This window comes from Antedon mediterranea, chromosome 2 (genome assembly GCF_964355755.1).
Source record: "Antedon mediterranea chromosome 2, ecAntMedi1.1, whole genome shotgun sequence".
Lineage (NCBI taxonomy): Eukaryota > Metazoa > Echinodermata > Crinoidea > Comatulida > Antedonidae > Antedon > Antedon mediterranea.
In genome coordinates, this window is record NC_092671.1 from 8,590,063 (window position 1) to 8,611,160 (window position 21,098).

The following is a 21,098-nucleotide window of genomic DNA, read 5'->3' on the forward strand; positions in this document are numbered from 1 at the left end:
TGTATAGTCAATTGTAATGGACTATGAAGCGTATGATTCATTATACTGCTATTATTATAACCAGTTTTACAAATGAAAAATGACAGGGATAAAAGGTTTTGCTCTTAATTAGCAGTAATGGTTGCTAATTTGGATCTCTTGCAATACATCATTTTAGCATCTGTTGTCTTTATTTTAGATGAAGGCAATTGGGTTGTCTTAGGTTAAGATTAGGGAACACACTTACTAAAAAGGTTGTATCATACTCATAGGCTATTTAATGGATGATATATATTTTTGATGGTTAGATTCCCATTCCTATATGAATAAGTAAGTTTTTTGGAACTATATCAAATTGCAATACTTTATAAATATACTTAATAAATTGGATATTAAACATTAGTTTAGGTCTTTAAGAGCAAACACATTATTTTGAAAATAATAAACACTGTTCTGGAATACATAAATAAATAACAATACAAATTTTTATTTTTTATTTTTAAGTAATTTATATTTCAATCCATGCAGTTTTAAGGTATTAGGCCTATACTAGAACCATTATAGTGTAATAATAATTTAATGACTACATTTTTAAGTAGAGTTTTCTTCTTAGAGAAGAATATTAGTATTATGATATCAGATGATTATGGAACCTTCAACATAGCATTATAATAACATATGTTTAATTGTACCATCTTGTGTATTTAGTCAATTGTGAAGATTAGTTATGCATGTCCGATTTATTTGCACTATAATTGTATTAATTGAAAGGTCTGTTTTCCAAATGAATAAATAATATACTAAGGTTGAATAATATATAGTTTAGTTTAGACAATTTTGTAAATAACCCTTTTTTAGGTGTTGGGACAGGTTGAAAATGACAGCTTATTCCCTCTATGCAGTTGTCGGTCGGTTAAACTTTCAAATGTTTCAGAATTTAAAGACCATCTTCAATTTGCATGTGATAGATAGTGGGTTAAAATGTGATACAGTATCATCAACACGAAAATTACCTAATGCTGTTTAAAGGTCTATGTACACTGTTATACTAGTTTGACAAAAAAATGTGTGATGCCCTAATAATATGGTGGGGATATGACATCATCGTGTCCATATATGGGCACATCACATTTGTTGTCACATCAAGTTTGACAGTGTAGATAGAGCTTAAGGTACATGTAGGTGAGCTTACACTTTCACTAAGATAAACCTGAACAGATAAATAATATTGGTCCTACACTATACTATATGCTATATATAGGTATACCTCCCTGATATAATCCTATTAATCTCAGTCGACTATCCTCTATTATTACAGAATAAATTTCATTGTTCAGCGATTATTTGATTGAGTGTTGATTCAGTGCATTATCAATTCTCTAGAGTACTGTGACCTCTGCAAGGTCCGCGTCGCTATGCTTTTACATAACGTGGCTAGTTTTGCACATAACACAGACGTACCAGTCGATAATTACGCGCCTCTAGTATTAAGCCTTTCGGGTGGCTTTGATGAATGGTTTTATATGTTGGATTAAATAGAAATAGATTCTGTCTTTTATCGCAAGAAATCAAAACCTTGATCTTGTAAAAACATGATAATAGTGTTTTTTTTAATATATGCTATTCGATTACCGTATATATTAAATATTATAAATCATGATGATATTAATTTTAATAATAAATTTTGAATACATTTTATAATTGTATTTTTTGAAGCCCCATTTTTCTCTCCCCATTTTGGTCATATATTTGGTAATCACATCTCACCACTATATTGATACAAGTTTGTCTTTATAGGAAATTGGTTGAATTGTGATTGTTTCTATATTTGTCTTGAATGTATTAATACACATTCCTGTGCAAATTAATATTTTATAGTTAATTGGTAATGAAACTTGCACAGTAGATGATGTGTATGTGTTTTTAAGTCTATGTAAAATTATATACCAATGCCATCAATATCTCAAGATCATTAAAAAACATCACACACAAAATAACAGTATGTCAGTGTTTGAACTTGTAAACATATTTTTCCATACTACTGTACAGTACCTCATCGACATAAAATGGTGGTGTCTCCTGGGTTTAATAATCATGTATCAGGGTTGAATAAGTTCTCCTTATACAAGGAATGATAAGCGATAATGTTTCAAAAAGCATGCACATTCAATGCATATGTGCTCTCTGTAGAGTAATTTCATCATTTTTTAATGTATATTTTTGTGCAAGGATCATGTTGAAAGGTGATTTTTGCAGTAGTTTGTCATTGTTTTTCCTAGGGGTTATGTTTGTTTGGTAATATTAGGATTATCAACAATTTTTTATTTGAAATTTATTGCATGATGAGATTGTGTTTGTCCTTCTAGTAAAATGTTGATGAAAATTATTCATAATTTGTATAAATTATGATAGTAGAAAGAATAAATGCGGGACACATCCAATAAAGTTCTACCACTAAGCTGTACTATCATGTCATTCAGTACTGTGTCATTTATATATACATCTTTTTATGTTTTAATCTCTCAACACAAAACATGAGGTTCCCATCAACCACTTTTTTAATTTATTTAACTTCGTTGATACTGCCGCTGGAGTTTTTAATATCACATGGACTATAACAATTGGATTTTAAATAGCTTTTCTGGATTATAATGGTCTAGCATGAATCTTCTCCTTAGTTTCGATGCCATCAATGAAATAGTTGTAAATCGTTTTTGCTATATAGTATAGTAATCAATTATTTTGTAGAGTAGATTATTATAATGTTATGTTTTGATGGTGATATTAGAATATTATTTTAATATTAACGGTGAAGAGGAATTTTTTTTTAAAGACTATACTATATTTTGACTAAATACTGTCAGTTTGATTTGAATACATTACATTAAAATAACTCCAATGACATATTTCATTTGTTCAACCCGGAAAGTTTGATGCAACTATTATTGCTATTGCTACCTGAAATATGGCCTATTTCATGCCTAGCATACTAGAGATAAATCGATATTGGCCTTATATCTCTTGGATGATGATACTCCAGTGTCTGTTTATCCAGGTACTGGCACTCATAGACTGCAAATACTTGATATAATTTAATTTCTCTAAACTTTTCAGTAAAAAAAAAAGATTGTTTCATTAAAAAAGTATGATTAAATGAACTTTTACGAGAGAACTATTATTTTAAAATTTTTCCTTATACAATAATAGTGGTAACCGTTAAAATAACTCATCATTTGAGGTGTTGAAGTGTGATTGAATAAACTTTAAGGTTTTAATCAAGAAGGTGTTTAGGTATAACAATAGAATTTAGAGAATAAATAAAGAACCTTGTACTCTTCTAATCTGTCATTAAAAAGACTTTTTAAAGTAATCCAAATCAATAGTAGCTTTCTTCTCAAAACCTGAAGTACATATTCAATAGAGAACTATACTTGAGAAAAAAAATGCTACTACAGCTAAAAGTAAGAATGGGTGTGTGCAAAGATAAGTAACGGTGAATCCAGGTTTTTTAAATAATAGGAGGGGGATGGTGCTGAACTTAACCTAATGTCCCATCTTTTACATTGTAATTGTTTAATTTATGGAAAGTTGGGCCAACTTGGCTGAGAAATTTGAGATAACAATCTGCCTGATACAAAATGCTGGATGAAGCAGGGACACTATTATATTAAACTGATCATTATTATTTACATAGGTTGTTCATGGAGGTATACCTCCATGGGTTGTTCTAGCGAAAGAAATTTGAAGGATGTTAGAACATATTATAACCAAAGTATAAAATTGCTTCAGCGGAGTGATATACTGCAAATGGCAGATTAGATCATTAAACACCTTGAAACCACAATACTGCAGCAATATACACAATTAAATAAAATATCCTGTTAATAAGCTAGTATACGCTTTAACATGAAGTGAGTTGTGAATACCCTCCTGTATGAATATTTGTATACATTGGCATGCACCATCAATTCTCTTTTAAGTTAAATAGGATTGTGTAGAATGGTTGACCTACTAAGTACAATGTGCTTTGGTTACTCTAGACTTTAATTAACAACAGTACCTTTTATTTTCAGTTGCCTTTTAAGCAGAGAGTAATTGTTACAGTGGCATGACTAGTGACTTATTTCATGAAAATTATATAAAAATCCTTTTATATTTTCAATTTGTTGACTAATTGTATAATTTCAGAATTTACTTCTGCCTCTTAAGTCTATTTTGTTTCTGATTACCTGGATAAATGTTATTGTTTTATTGGTAGAATTAGTTGTATTCTGTTATGTAAACATTAAAGGTATTCTGACTGAATACATCTTTGCTAAATACAAGATCCAAATCCAATAGGGTTTGTTTTTACTAATAATAACAAATGTGTTCACTGATTTGCGGTACTTTGGTCTAGTGCATCACCTGATCAACCTGTACCTGAAACGCATAGATTACCAGGCCAAATTTAATCTTATTGGAGCCAAGCAAATGCACTTTACAATAAGGAAATAATATAAAATTTACAAAATGCGTGACCCATGTAGATTATAAACCAATGAGGGATATGTTACATTATATCCTAATAAACAGGGAATATGAACTGCTTGTTAAATTATACTGTATTATCATTCAGCATGGTAATGATATATTCACCTTGCCACCCACTTGCCTTGGAAAAAAATAGAATTTATCCAGTGGTTTTATTACTTACAGCATCCTTACAGTTAGTTACCGTATGTGACTTCAATAAATGAGATGGTTGGTGGACTGTAGGCTTAACTGTATCTATTAGTAGAAGATACCAACCCACCATTATTATCCAGCAAATTTATCCTTGCAAATAAATTGCCAGAAACACACCTGAAATTATCATAGCAAAGGACTCAGTCAGTCACCTTAATTTCAAAAGAAACAAAATTATTCATACATGTACAATATTGTTTTTTTTTATGTTGCAAACACTGTGTAACAATAGGTAGATCTCTGTCCTATTGCACTCGCTGGACTTTGCATGACACATAAGATTCCAATGTATCAATGTGCTTGCTATATCAGGCATCATTAGCCACTTAAATAAACACCAAGTACATCAAGGAATGTATTCCAGCATGATGTACATATTTTAATGAGGAGAATTAACAGCAAGAAAGGAAAAGGTTGAAATGAATAATTTATAATATGATTTATTAATGGCTCAATACAATATCCCTTGTCGTTATGATTGATTAAATCAACATATTATGTATTAAATCATAGAGGTGTAGGCCTACCTCCATAGTTAAAATAACATGAATTTTAGGGAGAGGAGACCTGGTAATGAATGTACATACAGAGCCTTTTAACTATTGCGTTTCCGTTTCCATGCTTAACACTTCGTAGCCTATGTGTGGGGCATTGTTTTTTTATCGAGATCCTACAAAGTATTGTTTGTTGGTCACTCTCCCATGCACTCCTATGAAAGGTATTGTTTTTTTTATCGCAATCCCATCCATTGAAATAGCAAGTGTAGGAAACATCATTCTGGTTTTGCGCATACTGTATTAGAAATCTTCTAGTGAGACTACACAGTCTGAGATCCCTTTAAAACTCAAAAAAGCTAAAAATTCTGTCCCTCCTAGTGCCACACATGTAAATCTCAATAAATGTGTAGCCTACCAGTATTTCCCTAACATTCTTTGATTGACACTAGTAGTAGCAACGCCATCTGCATCAATTCAGTTCTACCTCTGAATCTGTCATAAAATCTGCTATCGGCATTCAACAACAAGTTCATCCAATGTAAATCTACTATTTACAGGGTAAATAAACATCCTATAATAAAGAAAATACATCTGTCCCTACACAAATTTGTTCTGCAGTGTCAAAATCCACCAGTATTCCACAGGGATTTTGACTATACAACATGTGCTTGTACAGTAATTTGAAAGGAGTGCGAATTGATTAAATGTCAGTGGCTTCGTTTCTATGGCAATTGTAAACTAAAGTAAAAATTCAGAGTAGCTTTTAGTATGTTTTTCGGGTACTCGTTTTTAAATATACGTCTTATGATGGTGGTATGTTGTTCCCACTAGATGGGCCTCCAGTAGTTTTCAGACTGTACTATTTCCTGGTAGGGATGTCTAAAATGTCTTATTGTTCTCTTTGGAGAGACAGGCTATTGTAAGTTTATCCAGGTATGCGATACTCATAGACTTGGGTATTCAGTAGGATGCTGTACCAATTAATATTTTCTATTTAAAAAATGTACAATATATTTGATTTAAATGACAGTTAGAAGTATTTATTATTTTGTGGTATTATTTAGTCAAGAATAGCTGAACAATAAAAAACCTTTCCATATTAACCACTTCATTTGTTTCTCTATCTTGATTTTAATGACTTAATTAAAACTTTGTTCTGGACTTCTATCTAAAGTTGAGTACTTATCAATAGCATTTATCCTTAAAAGTCTTTAATCATAAGAATTTACATCTTCTACTGTACATGTGTTTTGACCTGTTTATGAACTGCTATCCATTCTATTTGATTCAATAGAGTTAATTTTTAAAGATAGAGTTAATTTTTAAAGATAATATTAGGTAAATATTGGAGAATTGACATATGGTAGAAGTCACATACACAGAATCACCACATTAGCTGTAAAATGCTCTATTTTATATTTAGGTGTTATTTAAATTGATGTTATCTTTTCTGGTGTTATAAGATGTTCATCCCCTACGTTTTAACATTAATAAATAAATTACACAATTTCGAGTTTCAGTCTTTGAACCTCAGATTTTCTCATTTTTATCATTTACTGTATTTAAATTGCTCGTTCAGAGTTTCTCTCTTATCGCGCTTAAATTTAATGATGTATACCGGTGAAATTATAGCAAACTCTATGTAATAAAATGTTTTGTAAAGGATTCAACGTTGACCCATTGTGGAATGATTTTTATTGAACTTATTTATTGATTGATTGATTATTTGAGGACATCCTGTCTCTTACAGTAAGCACCTCACTGGGATGTTTGTAGAAGGTACAGTACTTTTTAGTCAACATGATGAAAAATGAAATGCAGTTTGTGTATTTGAATTATATACATTTTTGACCATTTGTTTGTGTATTCATTTTGGACATTATGTCTACACTGTTAGACTGTGTATGTTGACAAGTTGATCTTTCTGATGGAAGCTGGTAGATTTTTGCCTTTAAACCATTAGCTAATGATTACTGTGAATGTGTCTGTTTACATTGATTATGATGTGGTGATTGATCTTTCTATCTTAATTATGTGTAGAAAGGAAATGGCTTCTGTCTTGTGAGGTCTATCATACATGCTTGACCGATGGACGAACTTAATTGACTCCAGTTATCTCTATCCGTAGTATACACACATAGATTTACTGTAAGTGTGCCGATTCAAATATTATATCCAATACATGTCAGTACCTCTAGTACTGATAGGTTTCAAACATCTGTAATGTTATACATGTACAAATGGAGAAAAGGTTATTATTAGTATACTTGATGTCAAAGACGTGTTTTGTATCAAATTTAAATTATTAATAAATATTATCATAATGGTTTTCACCATTTATACATTTTTTTCTTATATTAATGACGAGTAAATGGCGTTAAAGAAAGCAAAAATACATGACCTTTGAACTGAGGGTTCAATTGGCAGGTTTACTTTATCATTCTTTAATGGTCAATTTACAATGCAAGTAAGTATTTCCGTCTTACGAAAACCTTTTCTCTGTTTAAATTTAGTTTCTTTACATTAGTTATTTTGTGTTTTCTAAAATTATAAAATGCCAGGGTTCGACTATATCTATGTCTTACCTTAATGTTGCATACCTGGGGATTGTAAATAATTTAATTTGATGGATTTTCAAACTAAGAATTTATATTAGTTCACAAGTTCATATAGACACAATTTTAATACAATAGGTTATATCCTAAAAAAATGAGGTGTAATGTGAAAAGTAAAAATGATAAAGAAAATATAATTGATAAAACCCAGCATAAAATGTTCACATAAAAGGTAACACTTTGAAAAATAGATGGGGGTTTTTTTTCCAACTAATAATACAATTTGTCAAAAATGTTAATGAAACTAGCTTGTTTCATCTAGTTTTCCAGATAAGAAAGGTTGAATGTTAATGTAATCATTTCATAACTTTTTAGCTTTTACTATCCTGTCTAATAATGATTAACATAATGCAGAAAAAATAAAAAATACATTTTATTTTGGACTATTTTAGTAAGGAAGCACATTTAGCTACTACATATCCATGATCTTGAACATTTGCATATAGATGCAGGTGCTTGATAAGGAATCAATGTCTAGCCCAAGGACACTATCAAGTGTCTAGCTAACACAAGTGGTCAGCTTCAGATCTAGTGGATAATCTCCAGATAGGAAATCTTAGCTAGCTACCATCTTGTCTGATAACTTGATAATCCATGCTGCCACAGTATCCAGGTTACTATATATTTCTTTAGATATATTCAAGTGTTCTTAAAGAAAAATGATCATTTAGATATGAAGATCAAGTAGGTAACATAATTGATTATTAGACAGTTGCCTTTTAACATAAGATCGATGATCACATCTGCCATAAGATTCACAGGCAACTGCTTCAATCATGCAAAAAAAAATCATTTTGATTTAGTTGTTCATAAAAAGACTTTCATAGAAATGAAAAGGCATTCATATCGATATTTATAAATCATAAAGTTTTAAAAACATGTGCTGTATTATAAGTTGATAAATTATTTATAAAGAATAGATTCATTAAATGTTTCTTGCTTCAATTGAAAGAAGTTTTAAAAGTCGGGCTTGAAAACTAATTTTAGATATTACATTGGCTTTGAAAATAATCAAAATTTTTCAGAACATTACTACTAAATGTAACGCTATTAAGACAATTTATATTTATGGTCAAGCATGCATGTCTGTTAAGTTTTACATTGCGACTCAATTGCTGTGTCCAATCACTTTCTTATATATAACCATGCCAAGCATGTGTAGCAGATATTTTGACATTAACTTTTATTACATTTTAAACAAAGAACTTTAGTGATGTTCTTATTTATGTCCAAAAACCATTGTTTCTAAAAGCTGTTTTTTTAAGTGCAGTTGTATATCAAATATTAATCTTTAATTAATTGTATCTTTAAAAATGGATACTGATTTAATATTTATGATAGAAATTATTAAGGAGCCCATATGTTTACTTAATGATGGGTTTGTAAGATCATCATAAGACTATTGTGCAATGCAACATTGCAATTCAATGTTTTAAGGTTATAGTTTTATTAGATATATTTTATAATTGTTGTGTTTTTTATTTATATCCATATGATCTCAACATATTTTTTTTTGTCTTCAATTTACAGAAATTTCCTGAAAATGTTAATGAAAAAATTTATATGTTATACACTTGTGTAATGATATGGAAATTTATACAATACCAAATTTGAATACTATTATTTATTCTGTAAAATCAGAAGTGTAGTTAAAATACATTTTTTTTCTTATCCTATGTTTGATAAATTCATTAACAAATATTAATATATATATAGATAAATTAAATCTAGTAAAAAGATATCCATACATTAAGTACAGTAAAATAATTGTGTCCCTAAAGACGTGTTAAATAAATGCTGATAATATTGAATATTTCTTGATTTGCTCGAGTCATTTGCAATGTTGGTCTGTAAATATTGGTACGATTTAAACTGAATCAACCAGCGATATTGACATACGGATTACTGCACTGACTGTATTCAATTACTCTGTATTGGATTTCCTATTCATACCAGTATGACCTAATAATACTAATATTAAAGCTGTTTTGGTCTTGTGGCAGTTAAATGATAATAATTAGCCATTATTAATTTACATAACGCTTCTCTACTTCACAGTAAACATATTCTTTCCTAGTAATTAACTATTCATACCAGTTTGGCAATATCTTACTCTGATAATAACTCACTATTTGGTATTTTCATTATTCATCTTATAAAAAACGACAATGGCCTAATAATACAAAATGGCTATATAGTCTATATAATTATAGTTTAATTAATGTTACTTCTATTAGACATTAATTATTAGTTATTCTTAAAAAATGTATGTACAAATTTAGTTGGCAACGAAATAATGTTTTCCAAAGCTTCGCTTCTCATTTTTTGCATTTTCTGTTCAATAAATATGTGTATGCTGTTTGATGTAATTTATACGAATTTGTAAAGATTTCTTCTGTCTGCCAAACTTTATTTCAATATTCTGTGAATGCTGTATATCAACCTTAATTTTTAACAAAAATAATGTATTCTTGCATTTCTACTGAACAGTTTTACAGAAGTCATAGAGGAGTGGTCGTTAGGATTGTGGCGCACTGACTTCTGCATTCACCACAATTAGTCGGCATGCAAGACAATTATGTTCTGGATGAGTGAACCTGCTTTTCTATTGTTTACGTGATCAATCTTTCTCTGCATTCATTGGACCATAGTTGTCTTGTGGCTGTGCTTACTTCCAAACGAAAAGATTTGAATGCAATAAAATCCTATGATTGTGTTTGGTAAACTAACAATGGTTTTTAGAATATTTGAACAGTGGTTTCCCTTTTCACTGATTGTATCAATTTTTTTTAAAGTAGGTTTCTTTGTAAAAGTTTACTCCAGGACTTTTATTGAATCTAAATTCATCGGAATAACAAGTTTATACCGCAAGCATACCACTTTGATGTTATTATTACCTGGAATTATAGACTATATAGAAACTTATTGTTAAGTACCGTAAAATAGCAAAATAACATTGTTATCATTTGTAACTTTATTTACCAACCTTTCCCCACTTTCTAAGGTTCATAATAATATTTCATATTTAGCCAAGGCTGCTGCTGATGTCAAATCTGTTTTTATAATTCTTACAATAGAACCTTTTATTACTAAATAATTTAGTACAGTTTTACTAAGGTCATAAGAACTTAATACCTGTACATACATTTTAGGATGCTAAAACAAGTTTTATGATACCACATTCTTAAAATATAAATTTAAATAGAGAATGACTAAGGAATTGAACCTATGAACTTTCAGTAAGTAGGTGAGTGCTACTACCGTGCAGTCACACTAATAATATTCAATAAGTGCTTAGATTACCTGCATACTTTAAAATATTCAACTTTTATTTACAAAATTCTGATCATTCTACATGCATTTAGAGGAATTTAATTTCTTTCATGTTTATTAAAGGTCATTCCAATTCGACCTGTATCATTTCCAGTCATGCTAAAACAGTATAATTTAGAGTACGAAGATTGAATAAATTTACAAGTCTGTGAAATACAATATTCCCTTCCCTCTACTTTTATGTATCTAACGTCATGAACCATGACCAAGGACCCCTTTTTAGCATGCCTTAACTTTGAAATTTAGTCCCCTTGTAGTTGATTTATCAAGTTTTTGGAGAAGAGGTGACAGCCAGAACCAATAACTCCAACCTCAGAAATGGATCGATTCCTCTGTTCCTTCCAACTGGCAACAAGTTCCAAGCAGTCGACATAACTCATGACAGCAGACGACAAGGAAATATGATTCAAAGCATAATTCAAATATTTTTTTGATAATATTACTTTACAATATTGACGTTTTCTGTACAAAAAGGCATAAATTAAACATTTTTAACAATAGATCATTGTAATGAAAGTCTTTAAATTTAAAAACAAAATGACAGAATAGCAAGTTCAGTAGCAAAAATGTTCACAGACCTTGTTAAAAAAAATAAACCCTTGAAAATAATATTATAATACCACGACCAAGTCTGCGGCTTTCATTCTCTAACTGAACCCATCCTCCAGATTTCAGCTCAATTTCCTCACATTGCCAACACAACATTAGTTTTTACTAAATAGCCTGTTTTTCTGCTCTAAAGCTGATTTGAATTATGTGTTCTAAGTGGTGGGCTGAACACCTGAATCTGAGAATTATTAATACAAAAATAATTTAAAGCATGACATTAAATAACATTCTCATACTTCAACAGTATTTATTCATTATACATTGTCATCAAGCGCTGTGTGCAATCTTTGAATTGACAGTTGTTTTTAGTACGCTGGTAAACGATCTTTTTTGTAGCGAAACGTTATACTTGCCCTAGGTCTGTAGCTCTTAGAATACTCATGACTTTGTATCTTCATTCGGATATGTCCAACTAGTAGTATATTAATTGATTAAATGGCTTTTACCTCCAAGGTCATCTAGTTGTGTCTCATTAGATTTCTTTCTATAAATGTTTATTAAGAGGACTAGTCATTAATTACTACAAAGAAAGCAAAGATCCTAATTACAAACTACTAGTAAGAATAATGTTCAAAGATTAGAAGAGAAATACATCATACTGTGAAAAATTGATTGATAAATTGTTGCATTTGTTTCCATGACATCCAGGTGTATTTTAAATAGTTTCATTGTAGTTATAGTAACTGGTAGGCAATGCAATCAAGACTCGTCAACTAAAAAAACAATATTTAAAAACAAAATGTGATTTATACGATATGTATATTATAAATGCATTTTAAATGGGAATGTCAGACAAATAAAATTTATTAAAAATAAATGTAAAACTTTTATAAATGTGGAAAAATAATCATTTGTTAGTTCTCCTTTGACAACTTAATATTACAGGCTATATACTTAAAATATTGTTGTTTACACTAAAATAAAGCAATAAATATGATTTATTTGACTTTGCCTGTCACTTGCATCTATACCCATTAATCATAAGATTTTGCATATTATAGTTAGCAGCATTATATATACATATATACCTACTGTATAACCTTTATTTTTACATTTTGAGACATTAACAGCAATAGTACTATTTAATTAATGACTATAATGTGTATGTAGGTGAATCTAGATAATATATCATCCATACTAAAACCCTTTTCACACTATTTAGCAAATATTAACGACTAATTACATGTTGCATGCAGGAAATCATCACAAGTACTATGTGTTGCAAATTTGAACCAGAGACAAATTCATCCTAAAAAATTGAATCCTAAAATCTATTGACAAATATGTTTGTGGTATTTTTTAATAATAGGGGAAGACCATTTTGGAACAATCTAACATTGGCCTAGACTTAGAAAATAGCCGAGACCAAACCAAAATAACTGTGTTAAAATCACTGCCTTAACACAAACAAATCCTAAGCTTTTCAAGTAGTCCCTTTAATAAATGTGCGAGAGCGTAAAATAATAAATTGATATCAGAATGAATCAGAATCGTTCCATTATCATCAGTTACTTTTCATAAACACTAGACTAAATTTGCAGGTGTTTTTATTTTTGAATTAAGGAGATTACTGTGTGAATATCACTATAGTAACGTAAGCCTTCATTTTTAATACCTGTTCATTTTTATCATTTTCAAAGATAATAAATTGATAACAAAAGAGGAGAAAGCAAAAACAGAATGTAAATTTCGTATATTTTTCTCAATACATTTGTTACTACTAATTGGCAAGCTACAGTGGTATGACATTTATGAGACAAAAATAATAAAATTATGCCACTTCAAGTTTAATTGGCTCATAAAATATACATTTTTTTTGTTTGCTACTCAGGAGTTTTGACAGTATGTTTCAATTGTAGCAATATACATTAATCTATATCATGCCTAGAGCTTACCTGGATAAACCAAAAATAGCCCTCTCCTTCCAAAGAGAGGAATGTTTGTTTTTCTTGTTTGTTTCTAATAATAACAATTAACACTATTTTAATAGAATTTGTTAAACATACCAAAATGTAGTTCAGTAATATGGCCCTTTGTGGGAATTATAACATTAACAACTACATAGGGTATTTCCATCAGCCACATTACAATGTGGTATTCACCAAGACTGATGATGGCTGTTATACTTCCTCAATTTTGTCTATATTATGCTGTCTATTCCTTCTGTCTTCTTGGATTATGTCCGGTGTCGGAAAAACACATGCATCTCAGCACGTGAGCTATATGCATGCAATATGTCTTGTTTAACATAATGTTCTTTATCTTGTAAAAGGATTTAGTTTTGTTTTTAAGACGCAGTAAAATTCATCGATCTGTGCATTGCTTGCCGTCACATTAGTCTTAATGTTTTTATCATCCCTTAGAAACCTATCCTTTATGTTTTTCTTTTTATTTATGTTGATTATATGTACCTTTCTTTAATGTTATTGTTAGTCTCTTTCCAATTAAAGTCTCCCATCGAAAGTGTAAGAAAGTATGTACAATTAGAAACCTGCCAATGAAAAAATCTTTAGAGTGTTGAAGTATGCTGGTTACTTCTGTCTTTTATTACTTCATAATGCTTCAATGTATGTTTAACTTCAAAACATTTATTGATAAATTTGTTATTGATTATTTTATTCTATTTCACAGTCGTCACTCCATGGAATACTAAACAAAATATGGAATGTATATTAAATACAATATGAAAAATGATAAAATTTACTGCTAAACATTACATTTCTTCTTACGCTCATAAACATGATGCTTCTTCTCGACTATAACAGATTTCTCTGCTTGTTGTTCCACCTGTTTGAGATTCGATCCACTGTAGTAATACATAGTCTATGTTTAGTTTACCTATAGAAGGAAAAGCCGCTTTCAGTCGTGATTAGATTGATTGATGTCTGATGTACGGCAAGCTCATTAAAATTCATGCGTGGAGAATCGTAGAAGGGTAGTTAAATTCGAGATATTTTAAAAGAATTTATGAAACATGTTTTCTATAGTGTCGATGATATAGGTAATTATATGAAAAAAAATTACACTTTTCAGGTTGGATGTTAAGACGTTGGTCCTAAAAGGAAAACTATAAAAAAAGACTCTGTGTTATGGTAACAGTTTATCTCTATGAAATCCATTTTTTGGACTTCATTCAAGCTTCAGATTGGATGTTAAGCCATTGGTCCTATTTATATGAAATCTATAAAAAGCATAATTTTCTCTGTGTTATGATCACAATTTGTCTTTATAACATCCTTTTGGGCTTTATGATAGCTAATATTATGCTCTTCAAATTAGATGTTAAGCCATTGATCATATGTGAATTAAAACTTTATAATAATTATATACAGAAGAGTATGCTCCAATAACCTGACTAGTTGCTATGCATTGGCATGTTCCCGATGTTCAACCATGGCATTTATGTGATTTTTCATTCTAGAAACCTAATGTACTGAAACATTTGTATATTATTTAACCTAAATTGAAATAAAAAATAATTAATGATATTTGCCAATTAATATCATTTTATGATAATATATTATTTTATTACATTAATCTTAACTGTTTGAAGACGATAATGATAATGTCCATTTGTATAGCGTCATTTATTATGGTGAGCCTGTGGATTTATATGTATTTTTGCCATTAATTTACAATGTATAAAAATTACTTAAACCTAAATGCACCAGTAAGCTTCAATGTCTCTTAAAGAGAATTTTTAAATTCCAATATTTTATCACAACTGTTATGAGTAATTATAATAATTGTAGGGAAATCTTTGATACAATTCTTACTTTAGCCTTGACTCACAAGTTCACCTTTCAGAAACTATTTATGTGAAAAAAATACAATTTTTTATGTCAAATTTTTTTCAATAGACAGATCAGTATCATCTGTATTCATCCCTCATGGGGCAATTAACAAAAGGAGGAGATGGATTACTTACTCCCTTGAAATCCTAAATAATATGTTAAATGGACATTGTTGAAGAAAGTCTAATTTTTATAAGTCATAACTTTATTAGTATTGTTTCGGAGTGTTCCCAAAAATGTTGAGAGTTTCCAGATCTTTTAGGTTGCTTCTCACAAACTTAAATTTTCTCTCAAAATATCATTTGAATTTTTAACCTGTACTTGTTAAGGTTTATTTAGAAAAACAGAAACAAATGGATAACATTTTTTCAGTAGTGCATTTTTGTATTATAAATGTTATGCAATATTCTTTTTTATTATTCAAAGTTTCGAGGTCTTCTTTTGCAACTTTATAACCCATTTTTGGATGGATTTAAAAGGTATGAACTTACATTATGACAGTAAAATATTACAGTTATATAACATAATATGCACAAACATGTAATTTGTCTTTTTTATGATATCAGAGGTGTCATATTAGAATAAATTACATTGTAAATGTTGAAACAGATTTGTTAAAAGTCATTTCTTAATGGGGAAAGTATTTTACAAAAGTGAATCTATGTCGTATGTAATTTGCAAAAAGCTTTCAAATTAAATTTTATGGATCATTTTAAAGTAAAAATAACTTAACAGATTACATGAGCAATGTTAAATTAAATTAATCTTATTTTGTCTTTTGTAAAAAGATGTTTCACCAGCAGTGTCATATAGTACATCTGAAAATATGGAATTTTTAATCTTGAGTTGAATTGTAAACATACAGTATAAGAAAGGAATTCCACATTGTTCAGTATGTTTTACAGTTGTGTATTTATTATTTGTCATTTAATTATTCTGTTTGTACCCAACAAAATTGCACAATTTGTGTATACAATACATACATCTTATATATATCTTAGTTGTCATATTTGTTGTTGAAAAGTTGAGAATAAATAAATATGTCACTTCACTTGCAGATCAAAAGAGGCCCGTGAAACTAAATCTCAAAATAAGTTTGAATTAAATTATATGGTTTTAAATCTATCAAAATGTAATCATCCTTTTACTTCTGTGAATTTCTCCATTGATTCTAGATCAGTCACACACCTATACATTCCCAATCTTCTCATTAAATATTATATTTTCAAAATTTATTTCAATAGGACTAGTAATAGTATTGTTCTACTTGGCTTGCATATTTTATTTCCCAATTTGGTTGGCCTAGATTTTATAATTATATTATGATTTTATATATTCCCAGTTATACGAAACCATAGAGAAATTAGACTAATTCTTCCATGCATGTCCAATAGAATGAATTATCAATAATATTGTTTTTATCATATTGTTCTACTTTCTGGTTGTTGACACAACATTGAATGTAAAAAAGGCTATATGTAATGCCTAGCTCACCTGGTTAAACCAACAATAGCCATCCATCCCTCCAAAGAGAGGATCACAGATAGTGAGTGGTCGAGCGGTTAAGGCGGTGGAACGGTAATACATACTGTAGCCAGCTCACTCAGTGCATTGTTTTGGTGGTGGAATGAGTCTAGTGTACAAAACAGATTTGTGTGTGCTAGTACATCTTTCGAAATCAGTTGCAGTTTAACTCTTCGTACTAGTTCACACTAGACCATGGTCATGGACAGAAAAGTGCAACCTCTACACTCCAACCTCTACACTCCAAGCAATGATCAACAGTATTACTGGAATGGATAAAGTATATTGTCATGGCCATTGTCATTATTTCATTTTTTAAAACCATCGTGTGTATGGGGACAATACAAATATTAATGTAATTTTTAAAGTATTTTATTCATAAATAGAAACATGTGGGCATTCAATAATTTATTCTTTAACTTAAAACCTTCAAAAATTATTTACTTTATCGTTTCCTTAATCAATTATTTATACCATTTGCACAAATTTGTTTGCGACTCAAAGTTCTATTTTTGTAATACATTTCAATTATATAGTCAATACAATTGAAGGCAATTAGATTGGAATTTAGTTATCAAATAACAGTCAATTAGGAAATTGCTATTTAACCTGTAAATGTCAACTACTTAATTAATTCTCTTTCCGGATAATACTATTACTGTGGCATATTCAGGTTTATAGCTGTTTTTAAGATGTTAGAAAGAGGTTAGCAGTCCCCGGTAGCCATTCCTACCTCCTAGTATATGTGTGCTAATAGTAATACTGGATGAACATAGAATAATTCACCATGCATGTTCAATTCTAGCAAAGTTGTAAACTACCTACTGTTACACATTTGAACATGAAATGTGTGTGCATGAATGTACAAACTATAATGTAGTGAGTCAGTTTTCATAAAAATGCTTCAAATTTGAGGGTGTGTTTGTTTTATCCCAGTTTGGTTGCATACATTTTTTACCCCAGGGTTACCATTAAATATTCCCTATAGGTTTCTTGTATACCCAGTGTTGCCTTATACAGTATCCCATAGGTTCTCTTCTACCAGGGTTGCGTTATACAGTATCCTATAGGTTCTCTTCTACCCAGAGTTGCTTATACAGTATCCAATAGGTTCTCTTCTACCCAGGGTTGCCTTATACAGTATCCTATAGGTTCTCTTCTACCCAGAGTTGCTTATACAGTATCCTATAGGTTCTCTTCTACCCAGAGTTGCTTATTCAGTATCCAATAGGTTCTCTTCTACCTAGAGTTGCTTATACAGTATCCGATAGGTTCTCTTTTACCCAGAGTTGCTTATACAGTATCCTATAGGTTCTCTTCTACCCAGGGTTGCCTTATACAGTATCCCATAGGTTCTCTTCTACCAGGGTTGCGTTATACAATATCCTATAGGTTCTCTTCTACCAGGGTTGCTTATACAGTATCCCATAGGTTCTCTTCTACCAGGGTTGCGTTATACAGTATCCTATAGGTTCTCTTCTACCCAGGGTTGCCTTATACAGTATCCAATAGGTTCTCTTCTACCAGGGTTGCTTATACAGTATCCCATAGGTTCTCTTCTACCAGGGTTGCGTTATACAATATCCTATAGGTTCTCTTCTACCAGGGTTGCTTATACAGTATCCCATAGGTTCTCTTCTACCAGGGTTGCGTTATACAGTATCCAATAGGTTCTCTTCTACCCAGGGTTGCCTTATACAGTATCCCATAGGTTCTCTTCTACCCAGAGTTGCTTATACAGTATCCCATAGGTTCTCTTCTACCAGGGTTGCGTTATACAGTATCCTATAGGTTCTCTTCTACCCAGGGTTGCCTTATACAGTATCCCATAGGTTCTCTTCTACCAGGGTTGCGTTATACAGTATCCTATAGGTTCTCTTCTACCCAGTGTTGCCTTATACAGTATCCCATAGGTTCTCTTCTACCAGGGTTGCGTTATACAGTATCCTATAGGTTTTCTTCTACCCAGAGTTGCTTATACAGTATCCCATAGGTTCTCTTCTGCCCAGAGTTGCTTATACAGTATCCCATAGGTTCTCTTCTACCCAGGGTTGCGTTATACAGTATCCTATAGGTTTTCTTCTACCCAGAGTTGCTTATACAGTATCCCATAGGTTCTCTTCTACCAGGGTTGCCTTATACAGTATCCATAGGTTCTCTTCTACCCAGGGTTGCCTTATACAGTATCCCATAGGTTCTCTTCTGCCCAGGGTTGCATTATATCCACATCAATGCGGCATATCTATTATAACCATCATTTCCATACTTTTGTCACTAAATAGTAATTTACTACAGACAGTAAAACATAGACAGTATTAAAAATACATCTGTCTAGTCTACATATTCCTTTGTTTTATATTTACTAGGTGTTGAATCTGTAACGTTGTAATGGATAGATAGATCACACATAAGCTGTTTAGCTTAAACATACTCTAGTCTACTATCAAAACAATACACGTCATCTTTAATTCATCTTTCTTTTGTTTGATACGTGCGACGCGATTACCAATATCTTTATTTATCACAGCGTATGACCGATTCTACATTAGGTATTGCTATCTCTAAAAGCCAATACATTGCAATGAAATTAGTTTATTTGATTGACATTTCTTCTTAGTCTAAAGCTAAATGTTTCATTAAAAATAATTTTGTTTGATTGACTTCAGTGCGGAATAAAGTTCAAATAAACTTCATTTTCATGTAATAGAATACTCCTTGATTTAAAGTAAATATTCCTTATAAAAAGGTAAATAACAATTTAGTTAATATAATCCTAATTTATATTGCCCATTACCGTATACTAAGATGAAAGTGATTTATTTCTTAATCTTTCATACTCAAATCCTTTCACATTATAGCGTTAATGAGAAATTTACTATCACGTGACATGGGATAAAATGTCATTAAGGAGCATACTTTTATGAAATAAGTAATTATTTGCAATTCTAAGAAGTCTCATAATAATTAGCAGAGTGTTTTATTGTACTTGAACTGTGACATTCTGAAAATGTATTGACTCTGACAGAAATCATGTACTATGTATATTATATTTGATTATTTTTAAATGGTAAAGAAGAGAAAGAATTTGCAACAGTGACAAAAAGTCACCTCATTGGAAGTGGGGTACAAGTGTTTAATGTTTTAAAATGTCGTTATATGTTGGTGGAAAGTTCTTCATGAGTTCTCTCTCTCAAACCTGAAATGTTGTGTCTCTTGAACTCAACGCAGTAGTGTACAATCTAAACAAACGAAGGCTTAAAAATGGCGAATTGATTTGTACTGACTTGATGTTAAGACTGAGTATCTTGCATCATTGTTGTTTTTAATATTATTTATTTGATCATTTTCTTTAAATCATTTTAATACAGAAAATTGAAAAATTATTGTTTATATGAGAATGCTATATGTTGCAATATCAATTTGAAGGCCAGCCTACTAAAAACGACATTGTATATATTTCCAAGATTTATGATTAAGTTTTAATTAAATTTTGATATAATATCTATTTTATTATCTATAATAAAATCTTGTCTTATATTATTCAGATTGGTTTCATCTTGTGATGACGATGATGTTTGTCTCGTTGGCAACCATGTGTAAAGAACAAGGCATTACAGTTGTCGGTGTTTGTTGTGTTTATGAAGTTTTCATTGCTCAAAAGGTATATTATTTATCCCTTTATAATTATCAATAATATTATAAGACACCTGAAAGTATGCTTGTTGATATACAGTAAAACGTTAAAACAAATTTTATAGGGTTCTGTTAATGGTTCTCATTGTTCATACAAGTTTTAGAAATTTGTGCAATGCCAGGTACGTTTAAACCCAACTTGTACAGTGGTCTTATAATGCTATACAAATATTTTAGTTAACTTTAAACATGTATACTACTATACATTTACCGTACTGACGCGGGTATAAGCCCACCCCCCTTGAACATAAAATCACGTCAAGTTTGGGGGGTGGGCTTATACCCGAGGATCCAAAAATGCAGATCGTCAAAAACACCATATGTAC

The 21,098-nt window shown here is 30.5% G+C and overlaps 1 protein-coding gene across 1 annotated transcript in view; it reads left to right on the forward strand.

Moving 5' to 3' along the window:
- The window catches only part of LOC140040274 (protein O-mannosyl-transferase TMTC3-like), an 88,405-nt gene that overhangs the window by 18,088 nt on the left and 49,219 nt on the right, over positions 1-21,098 (forward strand). The window contains exon 5 of the mRNA XM_072086074.1: positions 20,625-20,740. Coding sequence (XP_071942175.1) covers positions 20,625-20,740 — 116 coding nt within the window. The remainder of the gene's footprint in view (positions 1-20,624; positions 20,741-21,098) is intronic.